Source organism: Lucilia cuprina, chromosome 6 (genome assembly GCF_022045245.1).
Source record: "Lucilia cuprina isolate Lc7/37 chromosome 6, ASM2204524v1, whole genome shotgun sequence".
NCBI classification, from domain to species: Eukaryota; Metazoa; Arthropoda; class Insecta; order Diptera; family Calliphoridae; genus Lucilia; species Lucilia cuprina.
Window position 1 is genome coordinate 31,142,416 of NC_060954.1, and position 24,432 is coordinate 31,166,847.

Here is a 24,432-nt window from a genome sequence, read left to right on the forward strand (position 1 = left end):
TTGACCCAAAAGTTATAAATTTAAGTCAACCAGATGGTGGCATATTAGTAGAAAATAATAATCATTTCTCCAAAAGATGGGTAAAATAACTACTTTCGGAAGTACAACAAAAAAAAAACAACTTTTAAGAGTATAATCTCGAGGACAGTAAAGAGACGACTATCTCCGCTCCCGCTTACAAAGGGGGCACTAAAGTGACGAATGTCTTCATTCTCAATTACAAAGGGTACATTTGTACATTGACCCAAAACATACGAATTACGATCATCCAGGTGGGTAACTATTGGTGGAAATGACTGTCTTTTTCGTATGCATTGACTCTTTGTCGAACTGCTGGGTTGTTCTGGGAAAAAAGAACTATAACGAAAACGTTCATTTTGAAAAAAAAAAAATGCAAAACTTGAAACAAAAATTTGACCCCCTCTAAGTCCGTAATTTCTTGACCGATAGAGCTTTGTCTAGCCTACAATCCAATAGTACTAACCTTGCAAATTTAATACAAATCGATTTTTAAGGTTAGGTTAAGGTATGACAAGGAATTGCCCATATGTATATTTCGATTTTGTTTACCTTGCACCAATTTAGTGGGGAGGGTATATTGGATTTAAGCTGATAACTCATATAATTGATGGTCTTTTAAGTAAACCAGTAGGTTCAGTAACATTTTCTGAGTCTAATTAGCCATGTACGCCCGTCTGTCTGTTATAAACCTTGTAATCAAACTACAGGTCGTAATTTTTAAGATAATTGGATGAAATTTAGTACACGATTAAATTGGGATTTGGAGTTCCTAATTATGCCAAATATACTAATATCCCTACAAAAATATGCACAACTACATTTTATACAAGCATATCCCACCACCAAATTTTGCTAGGATCGGTTCATATTGGACCCTTAGCCCTATGTGGATACATATAGCCTTAATCAGAAAAACATTTTTTAACAAAAATAGATATATTGAAATTAAGAAAAAACTCATAACTGGTGTAGAGTTTCATATGGTCGGCCACGCCCATCTATACTTTTTTCATTGTTAGAATATATTTTAAAATTGTGATTTACTTTATTTTGATTGATTTTTAATTTATTAATTTTATTCCTCATAGTGAAAAATATAAAAAATTAAGATTTCGAGACACATTTGTTTAACAGTAGTTCACTATTTTTAAAAAATCTAATGTTTTAGCATTTTGCATCAGAATCGCGTTAATCAAAGCTCAACTGTATTTGGTTCTACGAAAATATTATTTTTGATTTGAAAAATAATATTTTAAAATTGTCAAATATATTGAATGCAAAAAATTAAAAAAAGCATTTTTAATTCACTAATTAATACAAATTAAGTAACTTGCGACGGAAAATTTAACAAACTTACCATATCATCTCCTAGCTCCGAATCACGTTCATTTAAATTTGAACGCCCGGTGCAGTCCATGGTATTTAGTTGCATTAGGTGAAGAATTTTGATAGATTTATGTTAAATTTTTCTTGTAAAAATAAACAAACAAACCAGATTTTGAAATTCTCACACTCAATCACTTATTGACGCAATTATTATTGATGCCGCCAAACAATACACAAAAATATGTATGTACCGTGCAAACAAAGAAACAAAATCAAATACAATTTGTATTGATCGTAACTGATATCGTAAATATAAAAAATGAGTGGCCGGCAGTAGCAAGGAAGAGGGGGACAGCGCGACAGAGGTCAGTGGTGATGGATATGTTGGCAGAGTAAACCGTTAGGCATTATGAAAACTTATATATTTTTTAATAAGAATGACACGTTAAAAACAAATTAAATAAGATCCAAAGGGGTTTTTTGTTTATTTTTCTTGTTCTTTAGTTTTATCTCTTTCTATTTTCGTCTTTTTGAAATACCGTCGGAATAAGGCAATACAAACAAATTTTTGTTCTATAATGTTGTAGGTATGAACTTTATTTTTTTTGTTAACTTAATTTATTATAACTTGTTTACACTAAAGTTGTTTTTTTAATATTTGTTTGAATTGTTATATAGCAATAATTGTAATATATTTCTGAACTTTCACTGGTCGTTTTATGTATGTTTTGCACTACTTTATTAATATATTTTAATTATTTATACGATTCCGATTAAATTTATAGCATTATTATATGTTACATATAATTTATGGGTATTTATTTATATGCAATTTTTTGAATCATAATAAAAATAAAATTATTTTAATCAATTCCGTACAAAACGACGCCGTTGCATGGACGACGACGATCACAAACCGAATGAGAAATAGAAGCAGACTGCAAATGAAACTAAAAAAAAACGAACAAAAAGACAAAAACAATTGGTTGGAATGAGAAGGGGAAAACAAGAATTTTAATTCGATTCGAATTGGAATCAAATAGAGAAATGAAACACACACATTCATTCATTTACACTCTTCTTATTCTCCTTCTAATCGGATTGGTGTTAGTGAGTACTGCTGTGTTTTTGTTGTTTATATATTTAAGGTGGATGACGATTGAATTAGCGCACAAAAAGATACAAAAAATGTCGACAACTGAAAAGTTGAATAAAACTCAAAACAACAACAACGATAAATAACTGCTTTATATAAATTCCAATTGGATTTCAGTAACTTATTGTTTTTCTTGTTTCTGCTATTTGTCTTGAAAAAAGTGTTTCGTCGTTTCCATACCGTTTCATTTGGTTTTCTGTCAACGACACACTTCGTCTGTATCAACCGTTTTAAAAATTTTGCAGCTAAATTAACATTTTTAATTTTGATATACCCTGCGGGTACACCTGTAAATAACTTGTTACAAGTTGTTATTTGTATCATAATCGTAAACTTTTAATAATTGAAATTATTACAAAAAGTTAATTTTGGTATTCCATGTTAAATATATTTGGCTGCCTTTACCGAGTTAATAAACCAATTTTATGAAAGACTCAAGTCGGTAAAATACCTAATTTGATAATTGTTAAAACCGCACCAGTTTTGCTATCCTTAATATCGCCATATGTATGTTTATGCCAGGGCTATAACCATACTATTACATCTTTCCGCTATAGAAACGGACTCGCAAATATCTTTTTTTAGTTCAAAATTCAATGGTTGACACCCGTGATAAGGTTGACAAATGGTAATAAAGTTTTTCGGTAATTTAATGCATATTTCGGAAGAGGACAATGTCTGACAAATAGGGTCAATTATAGACCGGTCCTAATAAAATTTAAAGCTAGATTATACAGGGGGTAGGGCCTGTCATGAACCGATCTATATAGAATTGGTTAGAAATATTCAGCTTGATATAAAACTCGATAATGTTATATTTCATTTATACATTGATATTTTTAAGTTATAAGAAATTCAGTAAGATTTCTTTTCTTGTTGATGTTGAATTTCGTTATTTTCTAAAAGGGGTATTATAGGGGAGGTGGGGTCATTATGTACCTATGCTCACAAAATTTGATAGAACGATTTTTGTTATCATAAAACTTGTTTATGTCAAATTTCATTGATATCATCGAATTTTTAAATCCGCAATGAGCGTTAATGTTCTGAGGAATACATTCTTTGTGGGTAGGAACAATTATGGACCTATGTCCGCCATACGTTGTCTCTGGATCTGATGTAAAATCTTTTTATATATTATAAGTACATAATTAATAATTATAATTACCTGTAATATGTATGTTTAGAATTGTGTTCTCCTATGTAAGAAACTATGTAAGATTTACATATTTATGTAATTTTGGAATACAGCCAACAAAAATCGAGCATAATTTTGAATATTTATATATATTTTATTGTATCATTCTTGTATAAAAATTTACAATAAATTTACAATATTAAAATCTTAACGTAAACTATTACTAAAGTTATTATTACCACTGTAAATTCAAAACAAGTTCTAGATAATTTGATTATCTGGCATAATACAGTTTACTTTTTTTCTCAGTCGTCTACGATCTTTAAATAACAGCGACTTCCTTTATGTGATCCATTAGAAAGGTATGTAAAACTGTGGAGTTTGATCTCCTCATTTGTTATGGAGACATTGAGATCCCTATAAATATTGTTATTGAGTATGTCTCAGGGCAGTTTTCTCGTCTTAAAGTAAATGTAACATGAGTACATTTTACTTATACTTTGACTTTTATATTCCCTTCGTTCAGCCATGTGTGACTGGAGTTTTTCATGAATGGCGATATCCGAAAATGTAGATGTGTGAGTCACTGCTCCTGTTGGCATATCTGAAGTATATAAAATATATAGAAGCGGACCTAGAATATTCCCCTACGGTACATCACCCCGGGGGTATGATACCTTGGCGAGACCTCCGCCTTGGTGTTATTGCAATCCCGAGGTATAAAGAGGTGGCTTACAGTCTACTGTTTGGCTGAGTTCTTGCATAGATTGCCAGAGGTCAGACCAGAGCACCGCAGAATCTGGTACTACGGGTGGCGGTTAAAAGACTGATGCATGATAATAGTCAATATTTCGGGATAAGTTCGGTGCTGTTGTCGAGAACAACAGATACCCCGCAGTCGAGTGACTCTGCGACTAAGCGTTGGAAATGAGTTGGTATTAATTGTATATGGCACGGGAAGAATCTGAGGTCTACCTAAAGAAAGTGTCGTATGTTTTTCCCTTATGAATGTGTCGTATGAATGAGATGTGTGTTGGGTGATGATGATGGATGAAAGGTATCATATACATTTGATACCATTGAATTTTCCTTCCTTGTCCAGATATGTTCAGGGTTTAAGGAGTGAGATCGAAAAATTCTTAACATACATATATGTTTATAAAAAAGAAACCACTAAACTTACAGCTTTATTTTTTTTTATTTGATTCAAATTATTATTACAATTTACAAAAAAAAAATATTTTTATAGTTTTAATCACTAGTGATAAAATTTTGAACCCTTTTCGGAAACCCTTCCATTAACGTTTTTATAATGCTTTCTGTCACTTTGCTCGAACATGTAGTCCATCTCCGTTTAAAATCTACCACACTTTTGGACACCTTTTTTGTACTCTTCAATTCTCTTTTAACAAGAGCCCAATATCTCTCCACTGGCCTTAGCTCCGGGCAGTTTGGAGGATTTGCCTCTCTTGGTACAAATACCACATTATTGTTCTTGTACCACTCAAGGGCTTGTTTACCATAGTGACAGGATGCCAAGTCAGGCCAAAAATAAGTGGACACATTATGAAGTCTTATGAATGGAAGCAGCCTTTTTTGTAAACATTCCTTGATGTAAATAGAGCCCGTTGTAACAAATGATTGGCTTCTTTTGCCGCAACTGCATATTGCTTGCCATACCAAGAACTTTCTGGAAAAACTTTAAAACTTTTGACCTGGAAGTTGCGAAAAATCTGCCAGAACATACGTTTCGTCATCCATTATGCAGCAAGAATATTTTTTTATAAAACTTGACTTCAATTTCCGTGCTCTGTTTTTGGCCTCTAAATTTTTAGCAGCGTTCCTGTCAGGAACTTTTTGAGCCTTGTATGTTTTTAAACCTGCATTAGCTTTAACTTTTTGTACCAAATAGTCGGAGCACTGAGCTAACCGAGCTGCTTTCCTACCGGATGTGTTGGGAGCTCTTTTGAAAATGCGTTCTATTTTTTTGGCTTTAGAAACATCATGTGGACCATTCCTTCTACTTGAACCAGGTTTTCTATCAACTGACAAGTTCTCCCGGTACTGTTTAATAACATTGGAAACAGTTTGACGACAGACCTTTGTATGCTTGGCCAACTTTTTGTAAGACCAAGTTGGGTTTAGTTGAAAATATTTAATAATTTCAGTACGCACTTCTTTCTGGTCACTCATTTTAATCAGATTAACAAAAAAATTAATATAATTGACATTACACATAATAACTGACATGCTTTTTAAAAGGTAACTTGATCAAAAAAAATCAAATAATACTTTGGTTGAAAAATGTAATGAAGAACGTGTGTTAAGAATTTTTCGATCTCACTCCTTACTCTGTTCATATCAGAATTACCTGTGAGAAATAACAATGTCTACGACTTATTAATGATCGTACTTCGGTCTACCGGTTACGTCTCTAGGTGCTGTTGCCGAATCAACAGAGGTCATCCAATGGTCAAGAGATTAGATAGCTCGAGTACTCCAGCGAAGTACTTGTGCATGGGCCGGTCAGAACCAATGTACAAAAATTGCCACCTGCGTTCTTCATTGAAGAACAAAGGGGCGATGGTAGACCGTTCTCAAGTCTACCCAGTGGTTGAAAAAGACCACCGTGAGATAAGGCCGTCAAGGCAGGTGCTCACGTTAAAACTCTCGACATTCCCCTGCGGCACTCTAGCATATATTTTTTTAAAACGAAGTGATCACATCTTTAGATTTGATTTGAGCAGTGTATTAGTCCATCGTGTCAGACTTTATCGAAATATCTATGAATAGCGCTAAGCAATATAACTTGCGCTCGAAGGCCTTCTAAATGAGAGTGGTTATTCGATGTACTATCCATATTCCTATGATTAGGGATAATGTAATTATCGTTAAGGTGTTCTTTATGGGACTCAAGCAATAACTATTCAAAACGTGTTGATAATAAAGGCTATATATTTCACTTAAGTGATATTTCCAATATGTAGTTAATATGCAATAAGATGAAAAAAAGAATTTTCAGTTAGGCAGGTTTTCATGTATGGTTATCATCTTGGTAGTAATTTCATCTATTCTATCTATACCGGAATTTTGTTGTGCGTGGAACCATATTATATATAATATTACAAAAAATAGAAACATTTTGTATTGTTTTTAGTAAACACATTCTTCAAGGGATTGGCATATGATTAAATTTTTTAACGGACTCATATACAATGGGTCATTGCAGCTTTCAGAGACTATTATCTTTTTTTTACTAAGGCATCGTTTTAAAGTTAAAATAAAACCGTTAAAAGCATTGAGTAGTACCCAAACAAAAAGTACTGTGAATAGAAAATAATATAATATTACAGAGCAACGAGTACATTAAAGTTACCATTCTCTCGAAATTATGTTTTTGAGTTATGTCAGTATTGTAGTAAATAAGCCCTGTTTTTGTGTTTCCTGAATAAAAACCTGTTTTATACTTCTACGAGAAATTGTTTTAATTCCACTTTGTTTCTTTAAAAATTTGCAATTTGTTTTTTCAATTCCCACTACTGTTATTGTCGGTCTAACTCGCATGTGTGTTTCTTTTTTCATGTTTTGCCTCTCGTTTTCAAACATGAATCTTTGAGGTAGTTTTTTTGGTTTGCGATTTATTTATTTATACTTTTAACAACCAACTGAGTGTAGGAAAAAATCAATTTTTGATTACCACTGGCATCTAAAAAAAAACACTTTTTACGAATTTGCTGTTTAATATCGTTCATATTGCTGTTGTTGTTTTATTATTTAGTATTTTTCACATACAATTTGTTTGTTATAAATTAATTTTTTTTCTGCTCTCTTCTCTCTTAGCGCATGTCTGCTCTTTCTTTCCTACATTTTTGTTCCTTCGGTACTTTTTCGATGTGTTTATCATCATTTCGTTTTATTGTTCTTGTTGTTGTATAAAATTTATTTCATAGTTGCGCAGCCAATCGGAATTCGTTATTTCGTTTGGCAGCCAGGTGGTGGTTGAGATAGTTGGTTGGTTGTTGTTGCAGCTGCTGTATCTGCTGGTTGCTTTTGATTGCGTTCCATCAATTCAAATTGGAAATTGTAATGTTTTTCATGAATATGAATAAAAAAAAAATGAAATTTGTGCTCTCGCGATTATGCGCCTCTCCCGCTTCGTACGTTTCGTTTATCAACAGTTATTGTTTGTTGTGCCAATCAATGTTTTCGTGTGTTAAGCTATCTCTTGGTATGTTGATAAATTCAGACATCCATAAACCTATTGTACATACATATTACGTACGTTTGTTTTTATATAGTTTTTGTTCTATGGGTTATAAAAAACATATAAATCCATTCAACTTTGTAATAAACAGAACGCCCTTTATTTTGTTATATACTTCATACGTAATATGTATATGCGTATGTACGTACATTGTACATACGCTTGTGGACATTTAATTATAATATTTTTGCACCTTTTTTGCCTCTTATTACAATCACCATGTTTATTAAATAATTTACAAATATGTACCTATACCTATCTTCTATGCCCATGTATAGCTACATATTAATATGTAATATGTATGTACCTATATACATAGTTTCATAATTGTTATACCGTATTTAGACTTATTTCTGTATTAGTATTTTAGCGGTAACGGTAGCTTAGCGATAACGGTTACAAACCATGCAATAAAGCCATTTGAAACTTAATTTGAGCGACATTTCATGAATGCACCTGATGACGATACTATATTATGTTCGAAAAATAAAAAAAAAAAAAAAAAAAACATCACATTAAAAAATTATCAAATGCTTTTTATTTAAAAACAAGTTAGAGGGCTATATTCGGCTATGTCGAATCTTTAAAACTTTATCCTATTAATTCGTGTTTAAGACATTAGAATTTTAATTACATTTTTCAAAGCTTAAATTTTGGAAATGGCAGTTGCTTCGAACTGAATTCTTTCTATGCGTTGAATAATTATTTTATGGAGCTATGGGAATTATTTGGATATGACCAAATGTTATTAAGTAATTTCCGGAAGTGCATGCATTGGACCTATGTCTAATTAAAGGCTTATTCGAAAAGCTTATAGATTGATTTGATTTTGCACAAAACATATTGGAACTTTTTCCCGGAGGACTTATACATCGAATATATTTACATATGTATATATGTTCTAAAGGTATACTGTCGAAAAATTATAAATTGCCGATTCAGAACGGTGAAAGGTATATAAATTAAATATGGTAAATAAATTTTTATTTTAAAATTGTTGATTATTTTAAAGGCAAGAATAACTTAATCTTTCCACAAGTCATATCACAAACAACTACATACATACCTGCATATGTACGCAGTTTTCCATTGAAAGCTCGATAGGGCCGAAACATAAGGGCCAACGCGAAGATAATTTGATAATCCGAAAATGGGTATTTCGTATTTACCATTCAGTTCATTAGAGCAAAATCTGTTACTACACGAATGACTCTAAATAAGGAGACAAAACAAGCTTTGACGGTATCTTCTGAAAACACAGAAACCGAAATAAACTACCGCTTGCGCTAGTTTATCTTTCCGCACAGACAGAATAACAAGAAACAATTGGCATTATAAAATCCTAACTTTAGTTATTGGTTATAAGTTGTAATAATGGGTCTAAGTGTACTTAGAACGTTTTTTATAATTAAAATACTATAGAAATTTGGTTAAGATGGTCCGATCCGTTCCGATACAGTTAAATGCATATATACTAAGACTACACATATGTATGGTCGTAAAAATTGTTGATTCTAAAATTAAGTATGTACACTAACCCCAATTTTCATCATGTCTAGTTATATTGACAGTTCTCGTTGTCTTAACTGAAAGAAAAAACTATCAGTTAAGCGATAACTGGAGGTGGTGAAAACATTTGCAAAAAAACAAAAATGTCCATCCGAGTGGAAAAAAATATTTAATAAATGCTCTAAAATTAACATTGAAAGGAAGGGTTTAAGAAGGTTGCAAAGAACCTCGTAGCAAAACGAACGGTCGTTCATATATGTGTGATTAAAATTAAATTTCAAAACTGGAAACGAATATGTATTCGAGTCAGATAATGATTACTAAAAAAATACAATATAGTTTGTACTTATTAAATGTTACACTAAATTAATATTATTTCTGTTATCTGTATTCTTATAATTATTTTGAGTTAATCTTAAATTTATGTTATAACTACATTTTGTTTGAACCGAATTATTTTACATTAGACCGACTTACTCTGTATGGAAAGCAAAAACGTGTTTTTGTTACCCCTCTAAAAATTTACCTTGCTTAGTTTAATGAAGATTCCCAAAATATTTTAAGTCTACCAATGACTGATGAAGATCATGCGCCAAATTTCAATGAATTATCTCCTTTTTTTTTACAAAAACTTTAAATCTCATTTCATGTCAGATCACTAATCAGGTTGACATTAAAGGGCCCTTTAGACGATCACACTTTACGTACGACAAGTCTAATGAAAAAGTAAAATGAAATTCCATCCGTATAACAAAAAAGAGAATAAAAGTCGTATGATTTATATTTTTTGTGTTTAAAACAATTAAAAAGTCAGATGGAAACAGCTGTTTCACTTTTTTATACGTGTTTACATAAAAATACATCCCTGATCTAATGAGACCGGCTTGTTTTTTGAATTAGCCATACAACTGTCAAATTTTCCATCTATATTCTCTCTCAATGTATGATGGTTTCATTACATATTGCGTTTAGACGATCCAATCCGTACTCTTCTACACAAAATTTTGACAGATCATATTACTTGTGTGATCGTGTAAAACCGGCTTAAATGAAATTGAAACTACATTCAAATATTTTTTATACCATGGACAAAGCAATCGAAACTTTTGTATTAAAGTCATTTGAAAAATTTAGCTATTCCCTTATAACCGCATCCTAAAAATCATCCTTCCAATTAGACCTGAAAGGACAATTTTTGAGTCTATATCTTTGAATAACTGTTTTCCATAGATTTTATCTGGGGTTGATATATGGTGAATAGGCAGGCTACTTTAATATAGGTAAAACTTTTCAGTCAAGCCACTAGATTACAACTTGATGGATGATGGATTTTTAATAAGAATTTGCTTACTATTGCTCATTATTATGGATGCTGTGCATCGAATAGTGAAACCTGATTATTACTAAATTTTTTTTATATTTAAATTTATTTTATTAAGTGGGTTTTAAAAGATATGCACTTGACAACAAGAGTTCATGCGTATTAGAAATTCTCTTATAAATTGAAAATACTTTATAATTTCTGAGTAAAGTTATTCACTAATAAAGTTGAAATCGGGAGACAAACTATTATGGTGCTCTACATATACTCAGATGCAGAAAGCAAATGGATAATTAAATAAATTATTTTTCAACAATCCATTAATTGCTACAAATATTCTCTTTTAATATATTAACAATCCTTATTTTACTGTAGGAATTCTATTTAACTACTCACATTAAATTTAAGCACAAACCGAACATTGATTAATTATTTCAAAGATAAATTACTGTTTGTACATGATGAGAAGGGCAAAGAAATTGAAACAAATGAAAGTTTAAGTATCAAAATACATTTGTATTGGTATAGAGTTGTGTACGATATGTATCTTCAAGTATATAAGAAATTAAAAATAAAGCATACGATTTTACAAATACAGGAACATATACGAATCTTATGCGTAACTCCCTCCATACGGGTTTCTTATAATGTAAAACATTTAACAAATTGTTAAACGATGTATTAATCATAAATAACCATTTTATAATTTTCAAAATCCAAAAAAATATTTAATAGTTAGGTTTTCCGTTAAAATAAAATTAATGCATAATTTTGCATATGGTACTGATTCTTATTCAATATCCATCATTTAACATCGAGGTTTATTATTTGTAAACTGATTTCTACAGCCTTTTCAATAACTGCGTTTTTGAGTCTTCAATATTGTTCTCAACGGAGTTAGTATAAGAAATAAATAAAAGACTTTCCTCATTGGGTTAATCATCCAATTCAATATTTTTTATCGGATCATCAAGACTTCAATTAAATAAAATAAGAAAATCTAATAGTTAATTTGGATAATGATCTTGTGGAAAACTGTGTTTTTATGACATTTAAAAACACAAAATACTTGTAATGAATACTTGACAATACTGAAATATTAATACTACCGAATAGAAAAATTTTACCTCTATTCTTAATATAGAGCAGATAATGCAAAAATTTTGTATTATTGGTCATTCGTAATGAAGAGCATTCGTGCTACTGAAAGTCCACGGTTTTTGTAAAATTATTCGAAATTATAAATGGTGTTTTTTACACACGTTTTTGGATATTTTTACTTATTTTTGACTCACGACGCTTTTGTTCTTGGACGAGTTGGCAACACTGTATGTATGCTAATACCCCGTTCATATGATGCAATTATTCGTAATTCACGCTCTCATTCATCATTCAACCCCCAATTACGTACTGAATTACATGATTCGCCATACAAATTTTCTACTGCGAATTACACAAGCTGTACGTAATTCAATTTGAATTACCTTATGCATTACAAACGAATGACTGTCATCTCTAATTTTTATCGAGTATTTATCAAAATCTGCTGTTTGTTTTCATTGGTTGGATACAAATAATAAAATGCAAATAAATAGAAAATATATAATTTAATTTGTTAAAATGACAAAATAATGAGTGAAAAAAACAACATGGCGATATACTGTCAAAACGAATTACGAATGTGTGAGTTAATTGATTATCTTCATTCAGAAGCCGAACATGGTATAAGATTTTGATGATGGGTATGTACGATTCGGTTTAGTTTTTATACATACATGTTTTTATAATAAGTTTAATTAAATTCGGATTTAATTAATGACAATTTTCATAATCCCGCTTTTTGTTTCTTCAAACCCCCTCTTTTAATCACTGAATAAAAGGGAATCAGAACGGAATGAAACTAGTTCTAGTTTACAACTATTTTGCTAATTGTATAAAAACTATATGGGTATTTTTAAAATGACGTCATTGTTACCTTTTTTTCATTAAGAAAGCAAATGCTAATAAGGAGGAAATCCGAAGCAAACAATATAATAACTATATACAGTTAATCTCAAAAATAAATAAAAAAGGATATTATTAAAAAGGAAAACAAAAAAGTAACACATTTTAAAAAATAATTATGATAATTATTGTTATTTTTTTCTGATATCATTGTTATTTGAGTTGTCATTTACGGCGGAGTTAAAAAAGTGCAAAAATAACGTCACAAAAGTAAGTATACAGATCATTTCTGTATACACTTGGTTTAATGATGTTAACAATAACTTGGAAAATCGCCTTTAAAATCGTAATCTTTAAATTTGGGCCGATTTGCTTCGGAAATAAACAGTAGAACAGATTTTCTCATTTCTACGAAATTTGTTAAATTTTAGACCCCGGATTTTGGATCTGGCGGCACTGGCCTTCCAAATGGCACATTAGAAGTTGAATTTTTAACTTTTGAAGTTTTTATTTTAAAATTAATGTGATATGCTTGGATTTCACCATTTTGAATATAGTAAGTTCTTATAATCCGAAATGTTACTCCGATTTCCGAAGACCTACAACATATACTTGAAAAATTTAATAATTCCAAATATTTCCTTTAATTTAAACAATTTTTTCAAATCCTCCGATCTACAAAGTATAAAAAATGCTACTAATCATGCCTTGATATACCCGATATAAAAACCATGTTTTATGTTCAATTCGTATTTATACCACTAACTGAACATAATTTAATATAAAAATCTTATTATTTTGAACAATAACCAATTTCGGAACAGATATGTAGGCTAAGTTATTTCTATGGGTCACAATTTAATGCTTATATGTATATAGTATTTAAAAGTGTGTAATATAAGATTAAAATCAAAAAACTTGTTTTAATTATTCGCTACTAGTACAAATATTATTAATTTTGCATTTAAAGAAATTACTTTTTTGAAATCGTCATTAAATATCGAATATAAACGCTATAAGTTTTTAAAAATGACAGTGAACCGAAAAGGATTGCAATTATAGTAATGAAATAATTACTATAAAAATAAAAATATCGTCTTCTAATGCATCATAATGAACAAACAAGGGATATCATTGAATACCCAATCCAAAACTTTGGAGGCTTAAATAGCAAGATGGCCTTAAATATAAAAAATGCTAATATAAATAATATTCAGATCAATTACTAAAAATTTTAATTTTTGAATTTTTTACAAGTAAAAATATTTTTTTATCGGTGATGCAAAAATCTCAAAATTTTGACATCATATACACTGACACAACTGTTTGTGTCAGTGTATATATAGAAAAATAAATTTTCTTATATGATGAACAGAATAGTTTTTTTACGAACTTCGGAAGACATTTCAGATTTGATCATACTTTTGTATGAACTGTCGGACATCAATCATCTGTTCGACATTAATCAGACTTTATAATATTTGATCACATTTTTGTACTGTCGGAAGAGTGTCATATATTTTATCCGTTATTTTTCTGACTTTAATTAAAAAATCCTTCAGAATTTCTCCAGGAATTCACATCACCGAATTCTGACCGGCAACTCCGAACGAATTCTGATAGAATTTGGATACAACATTCGGCAAAAATTGTTTAGTAGCTAGGGTGATTGATTAGTCGACATTTTCTAAAAACCGGTTTTCGAATAGTTGATATTTGAAAAAAACGGTTGATATTTTTCAAATTCATAAAAAACAGGTTAACCGGTTTTTTTATTATAAACACAAAAATAATCTATTTTAATTTGAAAAAAATTAATGTTTATGTTTAAATTAGATTAATAAAACTTGACACAAAGTCACTTGACACGAAATTCCCCATATCTTTATTTTCCTGTAGTACTGAAGTTGAATTTAAAATATGTTCACCAGTTTTCGGTCTATCAAAAAATGCGTGAAGGAGTAAAAATTTAAACAAAATAATTACGCCAACCGTAGTACCAATCCAAAAACTTTCATAAAAGAAAACAGAAGTTCTTTATTATACAAAAGAGTACCAAAGTAAATTAATAAAGTAGCATCACTTGAACAGCTAACTATTTCATTTTAACTAGATAAATGAAACAAGTTGTCAAAGTTTATTTTGAAAATTTGTAACATTGTTTATGTTGCCATTTTTAAATTGTGTTTTGCTATTTGTTAAAATTTATGAAAAGTTAAAAAAGTGAATTAAAAGTGCTTTTAAAGTAGTTTAAAAGTGTTATAAATTTCATATTGTTAAAGGAAATTTTTGTTTTATTTTGACAAATCTTAAATTATTTTAAAATCAAAATACATGTGTTTGTTGTAGATGTTGTTGAACAACAAAAGATGTCGCTACTTTATTAATTTACTTTGAAGAGTACTGTATGTTAGAGCCCTGTTCTGTATAAATTATTCTTTGCTAAAAAAGTGAAAATGTTCCGGTTTTTATTTAGTGTTTATTCAGTATTTCGTTATTATTCCAGTTTTATATAAAATCGCATATGAAATACAAAAATCTTAAAAAACTCTAACACAAATGTATTAGCTTTCTTTTTGTACTGTCCCAATAAAACAAACGATAACACTATATGATAGTGATTATTGATTATTGTTCTTGTATCGTTTTTCCATAAATTAATCATATAATTTTCACAATTTATATTGTAGCAATATCGATTTCAGTAATAAAATATGATATCATAATTGTCCTTATAAGACAATACCGTTTCCGCTTTTATATCGTTCTTTGGCTTAGAGTAGAAATATAAAAAATGCTTATGCGGTTGCGTTTTCTGGTTACAAGAGAAAAGGAGTGCGGTTGCGAATTTTTAGCCATTTTATTGTTTTTATACCCTACACCACTTTAGTGTGGAGGGTATATTGGGTTTGTGCTGATGTTTCCCAGCTTACTTACCCCGTAAGTAGTAAGTAATATTGCAGAAAAGTGTAAATAGTTACTTTTTGGGTAAATAACTACTTATTTCTGTTCGACGATGACCAAAAAAACCTGGTTACAAATCTCATTACACGACTTTTCTGGATTAAAAACAAGTTTTACAGTTATTTGTATGTTTGCTAGTGTATTTTCTTACTCAATGCCCCATTAAAAAGTTATTTTATCATTCTATCTGGAATGGTTTCCACACAATCAACATTTCTTGAAAAAATTTCCAAATTCGACTACGTTTAGAAATAAGAACTAATTCCTTATTGGACATACGATATAGACAATTGACTACAAATTCTATTCAAAACAATTAATTTATGTTATTGATAACGACAACTCATTACCAAGTAATGTATGAAATAACTACATTACCTACAATACTCATTACCAAAATTTGAAAATATTTTATTGGGTTGTAACGCACAATAATATTGGTCCAATCATGAACTCTGTAATTAAAGGATCTCATTTCACCCTAGCCCCTAAAACACCTGTCCGTGTCTTGTAATCAAACTTCAGGTCGCAATTTTGAAGAAATTTCAATAAAACCGGTCACATGATCTTCTATGGTACCGTAGATGAGGCCTATTGAAAATGGTTAACATTGCATAAAAGTCCACTATTTACTATACTGTTAACATAGTAACAAAATAGTAATCCAATATTAGCGAATTTTGGAAAATAAAAACAAGTAAGAAGTATTAGTCGGGCGAGGCCGACCATATAATACCCTACACCTATGTACGAATAAAATGTGATTTGGTTTTTATAATATATACTTAAGCCATTTATTGTTAAAAAAAATCTGTGGATATTTAAGTTGAATTTTTAAGGGGGCTAGAGTTAAATGAGGCCCTATAATTAAAATGTTCATGAGGGTTATCAAGGCTAGTATAGAACTTGGTTTTGCTGCATAACATAATTATGAAATTAAAGCCTTTTTCAGCGGGTTCATTTGTATGGGGACTAGGTGAAATAATGGGCCGATGTTTATAGACTTCGTCTACGGTTCCATAAAATATTATGTATCAAATTTCATTGAATTATCTCCAAAATTGGTACCTGTAGTTTGATTGTTTACAAGTAAAATCATTTCATTGAATTATGTCCAAAATTACGACCTGTAGTTTGATTACAGATGGACATTTTTTATAAAAAAAAATTCAAACATTATTTAACAAATAAAAAACAAGTATGATATTATAGTCGACCATATAATACCCCACACCTTTTACAAGAATAAAATGTGATTTAGTTGTCATAATAAAGCATTGAAGTTGAATTGTACCTTGCCTCAGATATACATACTTAAGCCGTTTATTGTTAAATAAAAATGTGGATATTTAATTGAAATTCTGATGGGGGCTTTTCATGGGGGCTACGAGGACCAATTATAATAGAATTCGTGAAGGTCATCAAGTCTAGTATAGAACTTAGTTTTGCAACTTTTTGTGGAGACATGCGTATATTTAGCATAATTATGAACTTAAAAGCCCTATTCGGCGGGTTCAGTTGTATATGGGCTAGGAGAAATAATAGACCGATTTTTAATAGGCTTCTACGGTATCATAGAAGATCATATGCCAAATTTTATTTATTTATTTGCCTATGTAAATATTCCTTGCAGGCATATTAAGTGATAATACATGATATTAATTCTAAAAACTATGAATTTAAATAAATGATTACATTATTTTTTATAACATTATTTGATAAAGAAAAATCAATTAACTTTCCCCATAATGGATCAGCGCTAGCGTAGTTGGATCTAAAAAAATGTATTCATAATGGGGAAAATGACGTGACGGACGTTGAGGAACATTAAACGTAATATTATGGATTAAAAAACTGGAGCTTATATCACCAGTAATTATATTGTAAATTAACGAGATATTCAACATATGTTCAATTCACAATCAAGTTTTATATTGTATCACTAAAGTGTAGTAACAGTGATTATGAACAGATCTTTGCAGCAAGTCATAAGTTTATGTTCTCAATGAAAAAAAAACAATCAAAACAAATACACATAACAATGTTAAAAGAAAAAAATCAATAAATATTAAATTAATTAAAAATGCGAAATAAACCAAATTAATTTCTTTGAATTTTCAATTTTTTTATTTTCTTTATTCCACATTTTAAATTTAAAATTTAATAAATTTTTAGTTTTTTTGTTTTTATAAACAGCTGTTTGTTTCTGACTTCAGTGTTACTACTTTATCGTTTGTTATGCTAAAATCGTTTGAATCGTTTGTTGAAATAAACAATTGGCAACACTAAAATTTCTTACAACATTCGGAAAACATATGAAAAATTGTCGTATGAGTTGTATAGAGCTTTTGGATAGAAAATACCAACAACATTGTTATGACTATTGTAGCAGCTGCTGACATACAACGCATACAACGCTACAACATCGATTTTGAATTGAACAATAGTTCGTTACACTCTTTTGCCCACCGTTTTATAAAACCAAGTACACTTCTAGCTTTATTAACCGTCATAGTTATGTGCGAAATAAAATTTAGTTTGGAGGCAAGTAGAACTCCTAGATCCAAAAAGTTATCTACAATCTCAAGCTCATATTCATCAAAAACATAGTTGGCAGGATTATTTCTTACAAATCTCATGTATTTATTATACCCTTCACCTTCGTGAGAAGGGTATATATAAGTTTGTCATTCCGTTTGTAATTTCTATAATATAATTTTCCGTCCCTATAAAGTATATATATTCTGGATCCTTATAGATAGCGGAGTAGATAAAGCCATGTCCGTCTGTCTGTCTGTCTGTTGAAATCAGTTTTTAGTGGACCCCAGATATCGGCGAAATCCGAATCTTCAATAATTCTATTAGACATGCTTTCGAGAAGATCGCTATTTAAAATCAGCAAAATCGGTCGGTAAATAACGGAGATATGAACAAAAATCCGAGACAACCTCTGAAAATTTCATCAAAAAATTGTTATAAAAGCAACAACAACACTGAATATAGAAAAAGATTTACATGTGTGTGTGTATATGTATTTGGTTTTATTCAGCTGTATATTTTTTTGTTTTGTTTGGAATCCAAACATACAAAAAATACACAGCAAAAAAATATGATTTGCATTTTTTGTTAAAATAAAATAATATTCCCTTTTGTATTGCAAATATATTTTTTAATGAATAGAAAAAAGTATTTAAAACGTTTTCAATTATATGAGAGTAGATTGTGAGTTATTGTACAATAATTTTTATGCGAATAATGTAAGTTTGAAATTTAAAACTAACACAAATTTTTCCCAAGTGCTTTTGAAAACAATTTTTTTTACGATAAACAAAAACAAAATCTACGTCTCGTCAATGTTTACCAGCAATGAATCAGAGGTCGAAATCGACCGGCTTCTAGTCGGAGCTTAGCCGCCGCCGAACTATATTTAGTTGCTTGAGCCGCCGCCGAAACATTCGGCTTAAATCGACTCAAATTTTTTTAATGTTTTTATTAACAAGACTGTAAGATCAGTTATGTTTAAAATACACTATGGTGAAGGGTATATAAGATTCGGCACAGACGAATATAGCACTCTTACTTGTTTTTATTTATTATTTATTTATTTATTTCATTGAATTATCATCAAAATTACGAGTTTGATTAAAAGGTTTACAAGCCCTTTTTGGTGTTCAGTTGTATGGGGGCTAGGTGAAATAATGGACCGATCTTAACCATTTTCAATAGGCTTCGTCCCTGTGGATTGATTACAAGGTTAACATGGACGGACCAACGGACGGCTAAATCGACTCGGAAAATGATTCTGAGCCGATTGGTATACTTTAAGGTGGGTATAGGACCAATATTATTGAGCGTTACAAACATCAGCACAAACCCAATATACCCTCCCCACTTTATACTTTAACAATAAATTTTAAATATTTTAAAACTAATACCCTTGATTTAAAATATTTGTAATTTATCAAGTTTAAAATAGTTATTCTTAAATGTTATTAACTTTTGTCAGTAAAAGCAGTTCATAATATTTGTGCTGAAACTTATTTCTGTGAACAATCAATATAATAATGTTTGAAACTTTTTTCAATTGAAGTTTTGACGGTTAAAAATAACCTCCCAGCAAAATTTTTGTAGGCAAGTAATTTTTGAAAAAATGTAAGTGGGTGAATAACTACTTATTGATCAAAAATGACTGGCTACAAATCTGCTTACCCGACTTTTCCGGATTCAAAAATGGTTTTACAGTTATATTATATCACTAAATGCCCCATTAAAAGGTTATTTTATCATTTTATTAACGTTATTACTAACGACAACTAATTACCAAGTAATATATGAAATAACTACATTTTCTACAATACTCATTACCCATATTCGGAAATATTTTACTGGGCCGATTTAGAAAATAATAAATATTTTATTAAACCTGTTCTGTACTTAAATCCACCAACATGAGCAATCTTTCGGGATATAAAATATGGTATCATCGCCCAAGAAAATCAAAGTTTCATTCCTTTTATTTCTTTTTAAACACGGTACTAATATTAGCCTCACCCTGTTGATATGACATTAATAACTCTGTTATTACGTTAATTCATATTCTTTCTTTTTTAGAAAAAATCCCACGATTTCTCGTTTCGTCATCAATATATTTCCTGTCAAATATTGTTATTATTTTTTTGTTATTGTGAGTGTATTTTCGTTTGTACGTACGTAAACATGTATCCATATACTTACATATGTACATAGTATGTATTTGTATTTAATACTTTTCAATCGCAATTTCACACCTCATTCATATTTAAATGATTGTTAACAATAATTGGTATTGTTGAGCCGACAAATATCTATTTAAATATTTGGGCATATAAACAGTTTGCTTTTGTTTTGTGTATGTGTTTAGAAAATAATAAACTGACATCCGTTAGGTTTAATTCATCATAGAAAATACAACATAGATTCATATACGCTTCCACGACTATATACGTTCATACATACATTATTAGTGCGGTCCATAATAAACTACATTCATATATGTACAGTATGTACATAAGTTATATGATATTTTGAAACGTGACTATCATTAGAGCCCAAATAGATTCTTGGATAAAACACATTTTTCTCAAATTCTGACAAGGATTTTTTTGCCATGTTTTAAAATTCAGTTTTAAAATTCGGTGAACTACTCATATTTTTTTAATGTAAATATCAACAACGTATTTTTATCTTAAATATGTAAAATACGTTGACAGTAATCAAACGCAAATATTGAATTGTTTTTTGTGATGAAAATAAAATTTTAAAATTTGAATAAAAAAAGATTTTAAAAACAATAAAATTGAATATCAGGATGTAAAAGTGTAGAATGATGATTTCGACATACTCATGTATGTCGAAAATTGCAGACCACTAGCATCTTATCTCTTAACTTTCTCATCATCTAAAATTTTTAAAATTAAAAATTACCAGCGTTTTTCATTAACTTCAAAACTGTACTCTCGGTTAATAACTTATAGAACCATCCTTTAAGGTACGTTCAGTCCTATCAAATATTTGACGGAAAACCACGTAATTATTTGATATACGTAACCACTATTTTTTTAAATTTCCATTCGATTCTAAATGATTTTTGTAATTACAAATAATGTCGAAACAAATAATAAAGACGTTCTAAACTGATGTCAAAGATATGTTACGTTCATGAAAATAAATATATATACATATGTTTAAAGGAAATCCAAATGTCGATTTTTTAGGGGTCACGACATTTTCAGTAAATATGTGATAGGTGTGAACATAGCTTTTGAAACAAGAGCCACAAGGCTTTGGACATTTAAAAATCCTTATAATAACTTCATTAATACTTTTAGTAGGAAATAAATATGGTTGTAAACAAATGTAACAACAATTTTGCGTTTTTTATGGCCGGGTAATAATTTTTTGTTGATTTTGAGAAAATTAATTTCGTATCAAGGCGCTTTAAATAACTAATAGCTATTTTCAATTAAATATATTCCCTTCCCGCATGAACAAGGACGGGTCGCTAACTTCTCAAGAATCTTGTAATCAAATTTAGATTTTTTTTGTGTTTATTAATTTTACAACAAAGTTGAAATTAAATTACATATTTTAGGTGGAAATCGTGTGATATTAAAAAAAAACAAATATTCCACAACTTAAAATTTAAACATTTTATTCATCTTAAAAACTAAAGTGTAACAAGTAGTCCGACTCTTTGACAACAGTCTGTGTGTTAGTGAAAAAGTACCTAACACCCCAATAAACACTGATTCAAACCTGTGAAAATTTTTTAACTAAATAACGTAATTTTCAAATTGTTTTTAAATTAAAAAGTGTAGCCTTTCAAAGAAGCAAGATAATTACAAGAACCGTTTAACAAAATATAATGTTTGATATTTATAAAATTTAATTGAGTTTTAATTGAACTTAGAACATTTTTTTTTATAAATTATTTTAGAAAAATAAAAACAGGACATTTTTTCTACAAAAGAGAGCGAAAAAAAACGTTAACAAGTAAGAGTTCTATATTCGTTTGTACCGAATCATATATAGCCTTCACCATGGTATGTTAAAAAACCAAAAAGTCCTTTTTACATCACTTACTTCGGGCTCAACATGCTTAATTTCATGTTTCTAGAATCAATATTGTAGAAAATCCAAAAGTGTAACTTTTGAAAAAGGAAAAAGTAACCCAAAGTTCCCTTTTATAGATTCTCACCAAATTCACACTATTTATTTTATGTTTCTAGGTTCAATATTATAAAAAATTCAAAAAGTACCTTTTGCAGAACGAAAAAGTACCAAAAAGTTCTCACCTAATTCCGAATCAATGTACATACTTAATTTTATGTTTCTAGGTTCAATATTATAGAAAATTCAAGGAAGTACCAAAAAGTCCAATTTTATGTGTTCTTATCTAGCTAAATTTCATGTTTTTAGGTTCAATATAATAGAAAATTCAAAAAGTACATTTTAGAAAACGAAAAAGTAACAAAAAGTTCCCTTTTATGGCTTCTAACTTAAGCCAGGCTGTTTTTAACAACACAATTATTTAAGATTCTGTCTAACAGAATTATTGAAAATCTGGGATCTTCTTAAAACTGATTTCAACATACATACAGACAGACGGGCATGACCCTTCTCACGTAGGGGAAGGGTATAAATATAGTAGAAATAATCCGAGATATGATTGAAAAATAAGATAAAATGATATGTGAATGAATATCTTATTTTCAGGTGATGTAAAAAAATCTATAAAATTGCAATACATAATTAGCATTATAATTAGGGTTTGAAGAATGCATAAAAATACTAATAAAGAATACTTAAAATACGTTTGAAAAAATTTCAGTTCAAGCTTACGACTAGCCATTTTTAAATTTGAAATACATTTAGAAAATATACTTGATTTCTAACTGCGTTTTTGTTTGAGAAATTTTTGGAAAACAAATTAATTCAAAGTACTTAATATAATAAAATAGTTATTTAAATACAGTGCTTTCTAGAATTTAGAATCTAGATACACCACTCATATTACCAACCGTATTGAGCTGAATATCTGATATATGTTTTTTAGTGGCCGCTTGGGAAACACTACAAAACTGGTCTATATCAAGTATAGCCATCGCAGTTCAGGCATTTGCCAAGCTATTAGCAACATTATTTCCAGTAATATATCGTGTCCTCTTACCCAATTAAGAGAATTATCATCTCGCCATCTTATTAACAGGTTGTCTGCCATTATAGATTCTGATATACCCATATTTGATAGTATCAATGCCTATTTATTGTCCTTTTTATACCCTACACCACTTTAGTGGGTTTGCAACGAGTAGCTCATAATTATGTTTAATAATATAAGCGGCACAACTAAAAACTTAGTTGTGCCGCTTGTTAGCCTTGAAGACCCTGTTGAATTTCGTGCCGGAAATCGGCTTATATGTCAGGAAATAACATAATAGCGGACATTACATTTATTTAGGAGTTTGTGTTGAAGATTAAACTTTTTTTAAAATTTTCATTCACTCAGATAAAATAACATTCGGGAAACAGGAACTTATATTCATGTTTAACATCAGAGATTTCTCTGTGTGTATCTCAATCAAAAGACTTCAAAATTAAGAGAATGACGTACGTACGTTTAAATGAAGAGAAACCAGAGAGCTCTTAAGGTGGCTCTTCGCGTATATCTGGACTAGTGCCATAGTGAAATTCAGCATACATATACACATTTTATGTAACCGTAAATTCATCCTCCAAATTTTATTGCCTTAAACAGGGGGCTTGAGGGAAGTCCCAATATAAAGCATATTTCAGAAAATTAGTTTTTAACAATAAATTGCTTTATTATGAAAACTAAGTCATAATATCTTACTTTTTATTTTTAGATATGCGATAGTCTAAAAATTACCCAATGAATAATGTAATTCGATATAAAAATAGGCCGAAATGATCCTGCTTATTTCTTAATCAAAATTCCCGTTTGACATTCCTAGTTTTCAGTGACAAAAATTTTTAAATTTGCTTTAAAAGGCTATGTATGAATTTTAAATATGTTTTGACATACACATTTACACCATTTCAAAATAAAAAATTTGAAATTTGTTCGAATTTTCAATACCAAAAATGGGCGTTAAAGTCATTGATGGTGGCTACAAAAATTAGAGATTTGTTGTGGTTAATCGTAATTTTTTCGCACGAGTGTTTTTTTGAGTGTTTTGACAAGTTTACATTTCTCACAGGGGAGCCGTATTTACACGGCACTCGTACAT

The 24,432-nt window shown here is 29.8% G+C and overlaps 1 protein-coding gene across 2 annotated transcripts in view; it reads right to left on the minus strand.

The window, feature by feature from the left end:
* The window catches only part of LOC111685919 (protein dead ringer), a 58,890-nt gene extending 56,634 nt beyond the window's left edge, over window positions 1-2,256 (minus strand). For both annotated transcript variants that reach the window (XM_023448203.2, XM_023448202.2), the window contains exon 1: window positions 1,379-2,256. In XM_023448203.2, the coding sequence (XP_023303971.2) occupies window positions 1,379-1,453 (75 nt within the window). In that variant the 5' untranslated portion in view covers window positions 1,454-2,256. The remainder of the gene's footprint in view (window positions 1-1,378) is intronic.
* Window positions 2,257-24,432: the final 22,176 nt, after the last annotated feature.